Source organism: Bacillus rossius (assembly GCF_032445375.1).
Source record: "Bacillus rossius redtenbacheri isolate Brsri chromosome 9 unlocalized genomic scaffold, Brsri_v3 Brsri_v3_scf9_1, whole genome shotgun sequence".
NCBI classification, from domain to species: Eukaryota; Metazoa; Arthropoda; class Insecta; order Phasmatodea; family Bacillidae; genus Bacillus; species Bacillus rossius.
In genome coordinates this window covers 16,232,804-16,246,843 of record NW_026962012.1, presented here as the reverse complement: position 1 = coordinate 16,246,843, position 14,040 = coordinate 16,232,804, and the positions used below count along the sequence as shown (strand labels likewise).

Below are 14,040 nucleotides of genomic sequence, written 5' to 3'. Positions count from 1 at the left end.
CATATTAATGAGGTTCTTGAGCCAATAGGTAGAATAAGAACTCGATAAGAAATATTGAATTCCTACATGTCAGAGCACTAAAAATGTGGAATATTATTATTGTAATAGAAGCCAGATATTGACATGCACACTAACAAAATACACTTAGAAGCAATTTTAATAGTTTTAATAAAATATACTATAACAGACTGATAATTAGTATACATATACGTATGTATGTATTCTTATTTAATTTGCTTCCAAAGTTTTGACAAAAATGATTAACATTTACCGTACAGTTAATTGCTGTTGAGTGTATAGCAATTCTTATGCAAAGTATGCAAGATATATTTACATAGGTTTAAAAAAATCATTAATTTTTTTCTGGACACACTTATCTCTGTAAATATCATTTACAGCAGAACATATCTTCTCAAATCCTGCAATCAAGTCAATTGGCACATCACTTGCAGCAAGTACATTTTCCAGTGTACGCAAAGCACTGATTGTGTCACTTTTGCTTGGAAGTTTATGCACTTCCTCACCATTGTCATCATCACCATCATTATCCTGACTTGTACCACCCTCACAAAGTGACTGTACAGCGTCAGCCGTTGGTGTTTCCTGTAATCCTCGTGAACCAACAAGATCTTCTGCAGTTAATCTTGCACTGGTGTACACACTGTCATCAATATGAACAAACTCATTGAAGTCATTATCAACTTGCACATGTTCTTTTAACTCTTGCCAATCCTCTAAAGGTTGATCACAGTCAGGTTCTTCAACAGTTTGCTGGCCAAAACCACTTTTTGCAAAGCAATGCACAATTGTCTTTTGGCTGATGCTGTCCCACGACATGGCTATACTGCGGATAGCATCCAAAACTGACCATCTAGGAAGCTCAGTCTTTCCTTTTTCACACTGCCTGATAAGGTATTTCACCAAGCGCTGTCTGTAGTTTCTTTTGAAGCACTGTATTATACCTTGGTCGAGTGGTTGTGTCACACTTGTTGTATTTGGTAGCAAGAAGAGTAAGGTAATGTTTTCCAACTTCATACCATGAGCAGTATGTGCAGCACAGTTGTCCAACAATAACAAAATTTTGCGATTTAGAGTCGCCATTTTCCTGTCCAATTTTAACAACCACAACTGGAAAATTTTTGTGGTGACCCAAGCCTTACTGTTTGCCTCGTAATCTACTGGCAGGTTTTTTGCTGCAACATCTTTGAAACATCTTGGCTTGGCAGACTTGCCAATAACCAAGGGTCGAAGTTTAGTACTGCCATCTTGATTACAACATAGTAAAACTGTAAGACGAACTTTACTGTGTTTACCGCCATGGCAGTTTTCACCTTTTACGGTTAGAGTTTTATTGGGCAACAGATTGTAAAAAAGCCCTGTTTCATCCATATTAAACACATCTTGTGGTGCAAATTTACTTACGATGGACTGTACTGACTGAAGCCAGTCACTCGTTGCTGTTTGGTCGACAGCTGCAGATTCGCCACAAATGGATTTTGTGGCCAAATTATGCCTATCTTTGAAGCGTTGAAGCCATCCGTTGCTGCAATGGAAATCGTCAATTCTGAGTTGCAGTGCCAGCTGATCAGCCTTTTCTTGGATAATAGGCCCGGAAATTGGAACTCTGGCGGCGCGCATTTGATGAAACCACTCCAGCAGTTTGGCCTCTAATTCGGAATGTTTACCGACGCGCATCCTTTTCTTAGTTTGATTACTACCTTTCCTGACCGCTTCTTCTATTTTATCTGCTTGCTTTAGAATTGTACTTAAGGTTGATTTTGAAATACCAAACTCTTCAGAAAGTTCTGTTTTCGTTTTTTCACCCTGACGAACTGAATTTATTATCTTAATTTTCGTCTTCAATGCAATTTCCTTGCGTTTACGTTTTGCCTCCATTTTTATGTGTGTACGTACAAATTCTAAAGTTTAATAAAATTCTCACGAGATAATTCACTTAAACTTTCATTAAGGCTAGCCTACAAATGATTTAGCACAGAAAATAGCACACGCACAGAAAATAGAAACGAAGTTTTTGAATTGCGCCACCTACACTCGAGCACAGCATACGCACGGGAAAATAGCACAGGATCGACGCACAGAAAGTTGACCAACTTTTAATATTCTCTGTGCGTGTGCGCTGTGCGCTGCTCGCTGACCAATGAAAACTCGGTTACCACCGAGGTCATGCGCAATTGTAAATGTTAAATGCGTACGTAATTTGACTAGACTTGTACATTATTGTTTTGATATTATGCGCGGGAAGTTAAATAGTCTCCTTCAATTACAACATGAATGAAGAGACTAATTTCGACATAAGTTTAGTTTGCCTGGTTGAAAGCAAACCAATTTTGGTAAATATGTAGTGTAGCGGAATTTGCGGGAAAAAAATGTTAAAAATCCGAAAATATTTTTATAATATGCTCTTTTACTTCCTCTTTTCATTAAACCCGGCGAAGATAAGAAATTCCAAATAATTTAGGAGATATCGCCGTTTTTATTTTGCAATACAAGACCTGTACTATCATTTCAACGTGGCATTTTTTTATTTTGCCGTGTGTTCGTGAATGCCTAATTAATTAAAATGGTCGATTAGGTCAGGTCAGTTACATTATAAATACTTTCAAACTAAGCGGACATTAAAAATAATATGAATTAATTGTAATGATTGTTTAGTTTTAAAGTATTTATAATGTAACTGACCTGACCTTGGTATTAGATTATTCAATAAATTACCATCAGTTCTAAAAAATATGGACCAATATAATTTATTTAAAAAGGAATTATTTCTTTATTTAGCACATAAGGCTTTTTATAATATAGACGATTATGAACAGGAGGTAGCTTCGTAATTTTTTTTATGTATGACTTATTTTATATATAATTTATTTTATATATAATATACAATAGGTGCTTATTCATGGAAGAGCAGCTGTTATATTATATTATTTTATTTGTAATGCTTTTAATACTGTTCTTGTACCTGTTTGTGTGTTTGTATTTATGTTTATTTGTAATTTTTTTTGACATATTCTATACCATTGTATGGTCTATTGAATGAAATAAAAAATCAAATCAAATCAAATCAAAACAAACCGGGACAAAGGATGAACAGTAGGAACTCACATAATTTTTTTTTAAATGTATTACTTGCGCAACAATATCCAAATAACAAATAATTTGAAACTTTAAAAACTCACCTAAGTTAGAGGCAGGTAAACAATGGTGAACGCCGCAAGGAAAAAAAAATTTCATACTCGTAAACAATAAACAATAATGAACGCCGCATGAATACACAGGTATTGTGATGAAAATTAAAAAAATTCAATATCTCCTAAAGTATTTGGAATTTCTTATCTCCGCCGGCTTTAATGAAAAGAGGAAGTTAAAGAGCATAGAATAAAAGTATTTTCGGAATTTTTAATTTTTTTTTTAACAAATATCGCCTAACTATGAAAATTAAAAAAATTCGATATCTCCTAAAGTATTTGGAATTTCTTATCTCCGCCGGGTTTAATGAAAAGAGGAAGTGAAAGAGCATATAATAAAAGTATTTTCTGATTTTTAACATTTTTTTTCGCATTTTTTTTTTGCTACTCTACATATTTACCCCAATTTTATTTGATAAAACCCTGGCAGGGTTCAAAAATGAAGAAGCCAAGAAAAATGCGTGGCAGGCGATCGTTGATGCCTTGTGCGAACGAGTTCATATCAACTGTAAGTATTCTGTAAATGAATAGAATTACCTTGCAAGGCGTCATATATTTTAATTGTGTTTCACATTATTTTTATGCCAGTTTACCTTAATGGCGCCAAAATGACATATTTTCATTTAGTGTTGTTTACATTTTTTAGTTATATAGTTACGATTTTTATAGCATTTTATAACTACAGATAGAAAGTTTCTGTGCAGAAAAAAGTGTTAAATACGTAAACATGCCATACAATGTAAAGGTCTGTAACATGGTACCCTTTCGAAGAATACTCTGTTTAAGGTTAGAAGTGTACGATTGTTCAGAGACCTGGAGGGAAATTGTGATTTTTGCTACCTTAAACCAAACTCTTTTCCTTTCCATTCATCTCACATAGCGCGCGCAACACAAATAAACACATATATCAGCTGTTTTCCTCTGACAGGGCTACCAATACATGTACACAATTTTTCCTTCGCTGCACTTCCTTTAATTTTCGTAAATATTTTGTATAAACTTCCGATTTCTCTGTGCGTGTGTTATTTAATTGTAGGTTGAAGTTCTGTGCTGTGCGTGTGCCCTGTGCGAGTGCGTGTGCTATTTTCTGTGCTAAATCATTTGTAGGCTAGCCTTTACAACGTACACAAATATTAAACACGTTAGGCATAACATATATTTTGTTTTTATTGGTCCGGCACAGATTCATGTATACAAAGGAAGTACAAAATCGAACGTAAATACCATCCCACGTGAAGTTCGATATATCGAATATTGTACAAACGCGAGTGATTTCTGAACATATCGAACACACGAACGAGTGATTTTGAAAACATAGAGTTAAAAACACACTTCGGACACTCAGGCGGGGCCGTATCTTTGTGGTAATCTTTGGTTCGTATTAAACGGTAAACATGACTGTTTGTTTATACGGACGGGAATTGTTATTGTTCGCTATACATAATAACGAGAATTTCGTATTAACCAAACAAATCTTCATTGTGTTTAATGGGCATATTTCACGGGGAAATAGTAATAGGTAATATTAACGAGTCATTCGTAATAAGCGGGATAATATTAACGAGGTTTCACTGTATTGCTAATGTTTGATTGCAATAGATACATACTAGGACCAAAGTTATTCAAATAATTGATGTCGTAGATTAGTACCAGACCTGTTTGCTTATAATACCCCTGAAAACAATTAAAAAATCATTATGTAATTGAATTAACCTTTTTGTTTAATTTTTTTAAAAATTTTTTACTTACATTGTTATTGATTACTTTCTAATGTATACTATGAATCATTTTGTTTACTTTTCCTCCCCTTTGTTGTAGGCTCCACTGCCTTTACGCTTTACAGTAAAATTCTTTTGAGCTGGTATAGTGCAAGAAGGGTGATTGCTACATCCCAATTCCTTCCCCATCCTCTCCTTACCATCCTGCTTATCCCTCATGCTTCTCACCTCGGCCCTGATATCCCTCAAGACTTCTGGTCCATGTATTAGCTACTGTTCGCTCCACCTTGCCGTCTTGCACGCGTTCAGCGGTGTTCCTAGACATCCCGGTAAGGTAGCGAATTAGCAGTGCCATGTTGGGACACAACCATAACCTAACTCGCGGGCTATATTCCAGAACGTTTCCAAACCGAATCCCAGTAAGGCTGCCGTTTCAGTAAACATGCCCTTCGTGAGGCTATAAACAGTTGACATTGTGGACAAGCACGCTACTTTACGTGTGTCTACACATTTGTTTATTATGTTTACATGAGAGTATTGGAAGACAACAAAAATCAGCGTATCTGTTTTACACCTGACGAATAGTCTTTTTTTAAAATTCTTATCAACATTTTTGATAACACAGTTTTTGTAACTGAAAAATATTTCATGGCAAACCAGTATTATTTATTTATTTTAATTAATTGTTAATATATATTAATTATTTATTTATATATATATACATAATATAAATTACATTGTTTTTATGTGTTTTATTTTAATATTAAGTAAAAAATAAGGGCCATAGGCGTACCTTATATGAATGGAAGATAAATATTAGAAGATACTACAGCAATTACTCAAACAAATAATATTAAAATTATTTTACATAATGCAATAATACATTTTATAGAAAGTTAAATAAAAATTCCTAGCTGTTGGGTTTTGAATTTGGAGCTAACCACACTATTTCTTCTAAGTATCTTGCACTTTACTACTCTGGAAAAAACTGTGGTTGTTAAAGGTTGTTATTCGAATTTTCTCAAGTAGTTTTTAAGCTGCGATTATTTCTTGTTATGACCATCAATATGTATAAAATGTACTCCAGGATAGTTTCGCTGTCACAAAGTTTCATTTGGCACACCAATATGCTTGGTACTTCTCCCCATATGTACAAGATAATGGCACCAGGCGTGGGTCCGGCATCTGGACAAAATCACCAAAAAAGTGAGCTCTGCGCATGCACAGATGTTTGGGCAACAGATAGCAAGCATACGGATAGGACATCAGAATCCGTTCCCAAAACATAAGGGCTGGCCATATCCCATCTAAGGTTTTGGTAGCGGTAATGTGCACTAGGAATACAGTTAGGGTACAGTTGTAGCATATTCAACACCTAAATACTTATTTTTGTGTCTCGGAATACCGGCCTTAGATATTGTCGGCTATCCCAAGTGTTTTGCGTCACTGCTCATTCCAATAAAAATTACAGTTAGTTAGCACTTACTGATGAAGCTCAGTGATAATGTTATTGAAAAATACTTTGAACTGTGAATATATGAGTGTTAACACCAAGCCTCTGTTAGTTCTCACTGTTTCACGGTTAAACTCAGTGTTCTTATTGCCTGGGATTTGTGTTCTGCGGATTTGACACTTAATAGTGTTATAGTACATAGTTAGATGTTTGCAGATATGGGTTTTTATCTCCTGTAAAATCAAATATAAATATCATTTAAGGAAAAAAAGTAAAAAATTCACCTATAATTTTTTTGGTTGGTTTAGAAGAAGAATATTTTAAACACAATCAATTAGCAGTGTTGAGGGGAGGAAATGATGTGATGTTTTGGTTATCAGGAGACCGAGGTGACGGATGCAGACTACCAGCAGCTTGTGTCTTACGATGAGTTGGAGGAGATGAATGACGGTGAGCATACTGGTCAGCTGTGTGCTGTAGGCGAAAACAGAATATTTTCACAAATGTAAATACTTATAAAGTCCGTGAAACATTTCGAAAAAATCAGTTCAGTGAAATGGCTAAGAATTATGTAACAAATTATATACCACGTGAAAGAAAAACTCTGAAAGTTTTTTTTTTTTCACTAGTTATAATTGTTCTATGTGTCCACCTTGCGTCACACGACACACATCTAATCAATAGTCCAATTCTGCCCATACCCGACCCAGAATATCAGGAGTGATGGTAAGAGCAGCTGTTACGATGCAGTGTCTCAATGCGTCAAGGTTCTGTGGTAGAGGTGGAACATAAACACTATCCTTAACAAGAAAAAATCGCAAAGTGTCAAGTGCGGTGATCGTGGTGGCCACGGGAGTAGCACTTGGTCAGCGGCCGCCTCACGGCCCATCCAGCGATGTGGCAACGTCTCATTCAGATAATCTCGTACCACATTGTGGTAATGTGGTGGAGCACCATCTTGTTCGAAGATTAAGTCCCTGCTATCAGCTTCAAGTTGTGGCATAAGCCACAATTGCAGCATGTCGAGGTAGGTGATACCAGTGACAGTTCTCTCAGCGAAGAAGAAGGGGCCATAAACTGTCTTGTTTGAAATGGCACAGAATACGTTAACTTTTGGCGAATCTCGAACGTGTTCAAGAGTTGCATGTGGATTCTCTGTCCCCCATATGCGTGTGTTGTGTCGGTTGACTCTTCCTGAGAGATGAAAAGTGGCTTCGTCACTGAAGATTAATTTGCTTGCAAAGTCATCGTCTTCAAGACGGTTCTGCATGGCAATGCAGAACTGCAGTCGGAGCAATTTGTCATCGTGGCTGATGGCTTGCAGGAGCTGCAATTTGTACGGCTTCACTCTTAATCGCTTACGAAGAATTTTCCACACTGTTGGCTGAAGGATGTTCAATTCTGCACTAGCCCGATAAGTTGATTTCTTGGGACTCCGCACCATCACGTTCCGTACACAATCCACTGTCTGTTGTGACACGCCTGGCCGACCCGACAGTTTTGCGTCGCACAAACAGCCGTCTTCCTCGAATTTCTTGTACCACTTCATTATGCTATTGTAAACTGGTGGTGTTTTGTTAAACTTGCTACGGAAAGCTCTTTGGACACTCACTACCGATTCGCTACGGGCGTATTCAAGCACACAAGAGGCTTTCTCTGCCTGGTTCGCAGCCATTTTCAGCAACTACATGCACTAGCGCCCCTGTCAGTTGTTTTTTAAAATAGCTTTTTGGCGCTACATTCAAAAAACTTTAAGAGTTGTTCTTTCACGCGGTATATAATTTGTTACAATATTCTTTTCCATTTCGCTGTACCGATTTTATGAAATGTTTCACGGACTTTATAATTACCCTGTATTTTTAATACATTCATAGACCACTATGTTAATACAATTATTAAATACTTCAGTGGACAAGAACTTAAATGCTGAGACTTGAAGTTGATACTGTTTGACCTTTTGGCTCTTAGGATATATTTTTGTTTCATATTTGAGATGGATTCAGCAATAGGAGGTTGTGCTGCACCTCCATGCATGAACGGAGTCTCTGGTGATGGTTGTTCAGAGGACATGTTCTCTGAGTCGTCCGGGCTGGAGGAGTACTGCCGGGTGTGTGCGACGCGTGGCTTCGGCAAGCTGTACCCGATCTTCGGGCGCCAGAGCGAGGAGTGGCGAGTTTTGGAGAAGATAAGTTCCTGCCTGCCCATCACGGTGAGTTCTGCCACATCTCCGTGTGCCTCTCTTATCCTTGTGTTAATATTAAGGTATAAAAAAGTGGCCAACAAACACTAATGTTTTAATTTTCCCCCAATTTTTTTTTCTTTGGATCTTAGTTGGTGGTTTATTTGTAAAATTACTAAAATACAAGATGTTAAATCATTACATATAAGAATTTCGTAACCTGTATAATTTTGATAATAAATAAAATCCTAGGATTTTATTACTAAATATGTGTTATTTTTGAAGTATTAACAGAAAAATAAGAAATCTAAATGCAAAAATCTAAAACTCTTTTAGTTCCATGTTTGTTAACTAAAAAACATAGGTAAAACTGTGATTAAAATTCACAGTAGCGCAGTAGGCATTACCTAAGAGTTAGTGACATAATTCATTTGCTGTACAAAAATTGATTATCTTTGTAGTACTATAGGTTCTCAATTTAAATCGGAGGTACATTTTTTTTGAAAATGCTATATAGGTGTGTGTGTGTGTGTGTGTTTATATATATGTACGTATATATATATAAATTGATTTAAATCTAGTATATACCTAATATATATAGGTAAGTGATTTAAATCTAGCATTTTATAATAATAAAAAAATGATAAAAGTTTTAAATTATGTTACTGAAACAGTGATTAAAATTTAGTATTTTTATACCTTTTCATGAAATTGTGGCAAGAAAATGAAGTAAAGTTAAGTTAATTTAGATTGAAGTGTGAACAACGAAGTACCAACTCTTTTCACTTTACATATTAAGCATTAGTTTGACTTAGGAATGTGAGAACCGCAGCATTGGATTTCACTATCTAGGTCACATGTCGCCTTGTGTAAAAATCTGAGGCAGAGGAAATGTAACTTTAGTTAAAGAAATAAATTTAAAAACCACAGAGAACATGTCAGCTTTATGCCTTTTGCATTCCAACCAATATACCACAGCATATAGATGAAAGTAGAAAGTTTTTGTGCTAATGATAAGGAAAATTATATTTCATAAAACTTATAAAATTCTCTGAGAGGTTTAACCTCATTTGAAATGTGTAGTCATACAAAAATAATTTTGTGGCAACTTTAAAACATACACACAATATAAGTCGTAGTGGTAGGCAGGGGGCCAACACTGTCACTTTGACTTCAGTCCATACACCCCAGGCAGCATTTCACAAGAATTACATTTATATCTGCGATGAGTCTGATGGTCTGTTTATTTCAATGTGACTGGTTTTGAAGCCATTTCACAAAGTGAAATAAACTGAGTTAAACCTAAAGTGTCAGTTAAAACTAACAAATATGTATCAGTACAATTTTAGTTTGAATGGACTTATCCACCCCACTAAGCTACGATGGCTATGATGCGCGTGTATAGAACAAGGAAAATCTTTATTGTTATCGTGCTCTAGGATGGGAAAAATTTTTTTAAACTTTTTTGCTTATAGGTTTTTATTGCGTAAAGAGTGAAGTGTGATGCGAGAAGGAAGACAGCTGCTGCTAACACCTGCAGACTGGCAGGAAATGATGATATTTTATTGCATCCTGTATAAGAGAGAGACAGTCGTTAGCCCAAACCATGGGAATATCTGACTGGAGAATCCTTGAATTCTGTGTTAAATTTAAAAGAGATGGAAGATGTGAGAAAGAGACAGGGGCAGGTGACAGCGAGGGGAAGCCCTCAAAGGGGGAGGGGGGGGGGGGTTACTTCATCATAATTGTAAGAATAAATGTTGTAGCAAATAGCAAGGCAAGTCCCCAGCTGATTGAATTTGTCTGTAAGGTTGGGTAATGTGCTGTGTTTCGACAGTCATTGTTTGGACGAGGTACCAATAGGCCGCGTGTCGGGCAGTGTAGTTATGTAGATGAAGAGAGCATTTAGTGACTGTGGTCCAGGTGCCACTATGTAAGACCAACCTGTTACATTCCAGATTCCAGAGTTGGCTCGGCTCGGCAACCCGGAATAATAACAAAGACACAATTTTCACTTTTCGAATTTTGTTCCAATTTATTACTTTTGAACTTCACATTGTTTTAAAAATTACATTTCACATTTCTTTAAAAGTTACATTTTTTATTGTGAGTTGCCGCAGCTGGACGTCACCGGTCCGACGACGACACGACAACTACATAACTGAACGACTGCCGGCCACTGCCGACTGCCGCCAACTACTGGTGACGACCGACTGTAGACTGCTACTGATCACGCACCACGCAGTTACCATCCCTTTACAAGACAACCCCGTGGGCCAACTGACCAATCATATTATTTTCTGAAAAATACTGGTATTGGGGAGACACATCACGCCACCTCAAAGTTCGCCCTGATTGGCTGGCAAGACAGCGCCCAGCGAAAGTTCCAGTTCATTGCTGCGCAGTTGTGCGTTCACGTGCTGGGTTTTTCCAACGATGCACTAACTTGAGGCGTGACAAATGACCTGCTGGCGACAGCAAAACATTATAAGTAGGAACATCATAACAGGGTTCTACTGTAATGCATTGATAAACACGTATTATTTATTCCTGTTATACTTTATGGTATAATTTAAATTTAAATGTTATAATTTGATGTATTTAAACACCTTGTGAAAAACACCACAAAAAACCATTAATCCTAGAGTACAATCATCTCGTAATTGTGTGAGGAGATTGAAATATCTTATAATAATATTTATAAATAATTTTTGCAGTGAAGATGTTAAAATTTCAATAAAAACTCTCGCAAAAAATGTTTCTTTTAAAACTGTTTGCAAACTGTTGCGGTAGCTAGCATGAACCGTGCTAAACGTGTTTGTCTGACCCGCGCGGCTATACGAAGCCCCTGGGCTCCACTCCCACTTGCACGAGTCATGACGAGTTCCACTCAAGTACAGGTCACTTGGTTATACTTACTGACATATTAACTTGTGACAGCCGAATTTGGGCACCATAAGTTATGACTAGGGCTGTGCGAATTTAATTTTTATTTTTATTTTGAATCAAATACTTATGCAAATATCAAATTATTCGAGAATACAAATTTTAATAAAAAGAATGAGAAATAGAATCCCACTAAAGTATCCTTTACTTAACTAACAAACATCAATAAATATACACTTAAAATAAAATTAGTGAAATATCAAATACATAGATGATCCAGAAGTAAAAAAAAAATGAAAGGTTTTTCTAAGAAAAGTGACAGATTGGAAACATTGTGCTTGAGCCTTATTCCTAGTGATTCCGAATATGGTGATTTTAAGGCTTTTTTGAAAATAGTATTTCTCATTTCACATGGAAATTCAGCTTCAGAAAGAGGATTTTCCAGAAGTTAAGTGCAAGGTGGGAAGGGCACGTGTGTTCTGGCCTCGGAGGTGCAGGAGGCGGCGTGCCGTGCGCAGGTGTCGCACACGGACAAGATCTCGCTGCACATCTGCGCGGGCTGCCTGCGCAAGCTGGACGCCAGCTACGACCTGGTGGTCACGGCCCTGGACTCGGACGCCTCCTTCCAGGAGCGCTTCCCGCCCGACTGGTGGAACCCGGCCCAGGTGGGTGCGCGCTCTCGGCCGGCTGGGCGCGAGTGTCGCGAGGTGAGGCCCCTCCGCCTCACGGCGCACGCTGTGCTCCTGTGCAGGTGTCCTTCGCCGACTGCGACAGCGACGAGGACGGCAGTGAGCCCGAGCTGTGTCGGGTCAAACAAGAGCTCGTGGCTGTCAAGGAGGAGGAGGAGGAGGAAGACGACATGTGAGTCTCATCGCAACTGCTCAGCTGCTTCTCTCAAATATTTATAGTTTTAACTCACATGTCTCAAGAGAACCAGGATGTTTTCTATATACTAAATGTGATGCGGACCGGGTGAAACATTTACATTTATAAGTTGATTTTTAATGTTATGGTTCAAGCACAAAACACCGTCACTTTTCCAAATCCGTTTCCTGCTGGTATATTATGACCTACATCAGCCGGGTCGGGTCCAGCAAGCATTCAGTTGCGCGAGCAAGAGATTGAGCGGGCAGGCCGGTGTAACTACATGGTCTGCATAATTGTATGTAATTTGACATGCCGCCTTGTACAGAGTTGCAGCCATGCCATTCAATGTGGACGGATAATTAATTAATCAATACTTAATCAGTCGGACTTTTCAGAGTTTTCCTAAACCCTGAGTGATGTTTCTTCATCGGAACGGGGCATATTTATCATGTTCAGATCTCCATCTTTTTTTAAAAAAAAAAAAAAAAAAAAAAAAAAAAAAAAAAAAAAAAAAACCTTCAAAGTCCGTGGAACATCATGTTAATCCTACATGTGAAGTGTTTGAAGTGATAATAGAGAATATAACAAAAACTTATCCTGTAAAGTAGATGAAAAATTAAAAAAAAATTAGAGCTAAAAAATGACAAAGTTTAAAAATTATTATTTATTTTTTTACTAAAACAAAGTGCAAAATGATCACGCGTGTGATCTCCCCATCAAAAAAAAAAGAGGTGCCCCCCCAATATCTAAGCAAAGATCATAGATTAATAACTACGCTAAATTAACCACATTACAATTAATTTCACAATATGATAGTCTTTTAAATAGGTAAAATAAGTCTTGGGACGCAGACGTGTAAAAGAAACAGCAGTTTAAATCCTACAAAGTTAAAACAAGACATTAAGCTGGCCAGAAAAATAAATTTAAAATTATTTTCTTGCGAAAAGTAGTAATACTCGTACACAGACCCGCACTATGCTGACAGTTCTGTGATTGACGTTGAAGTTCAGGCACAGACTTCACTGACGGCGCATTCAAAAAGTCGGAAGGGTAAACTGCAGCTCAAAGGGCTGAGCAAGGTTTTTAAAGGGCGAACAACTTACTTATTTTATTTATTTATTTATTTATTTATTAAATTTGTGACATGCACACCAACAGCCGAAGCTCAGACAGTGACGAGAGATAATCCTCTGTGATTGACAGCTATGACCCTGCACTCTGTGAGAGTTTTGTGGAACTACTTGGCACTTTAAATTGCTTGCGAGCACCTAACTAGCGCTCACTCTTTAATAGTAAACTACCTCAAAAATACAAATAACTCAAATTTAATGAATTGTAAAATCTAAAATTTCAAAATAAGCTTTCAATACTGGTGAAAATAAAAGAAAACAAATTATGTACTATGCATATACTGATTATGAAGACAAATTACCAATATTTCATTTTTGACCAAAAAATTTAGAAGTACAGTGGAGGCCTGCTAATCCGAACCTTACTAATTAAAAAATCTGGCTAATTCAAATGAGTTTGGGGAGGAAAAATATTATTAAAAATCTTGAAATTTGTGTATTTTATAAATTATTTATTAAGTTTTGACTTATTTATCAACATGTTTAGTGATTTTTTGCTTGTAAAAGTATTATAAGCTGTATTTACGTGATAACTTAATGGTTATAGAGATATATTTTACTACATGCTGTTGCATCGCAGCAATTATTCGGCCGATCCGAA

General features: G+C 36.9%; 1 protein-coding gene across 1 annotated transcript in view; it reads left to right on the top strand.

Annotated features, from left to right (window-relative positions):
* LOC134542645 (zinc finger protein 16-like) overlaps positions 1-14,040 on the top strand; it is a 36,328-nt gene that overhangs the window by 5,236 nt on the left and 17,052 nt on the right. Inside the window, exons 3-6 of the mRNA XM_063387051.1 lie at positions 6,758-6,827; positions 8,441-8,586; positions 11,961-12,107; positions 12,194-12,303. Coding sequence (XP_063243121.1) covers positions 6,758-6,827; positions 8,441-8,586; positions 11,961-12,107; positions 12,194-12,303 — 473 coding nt within the window. The remainder of the gene's footprint in view (positions 1-6,757; positions 6,828-8,440; positions 8,587-11,960; positions 12,108-12,193; positions 12,304-14,040) is intronic.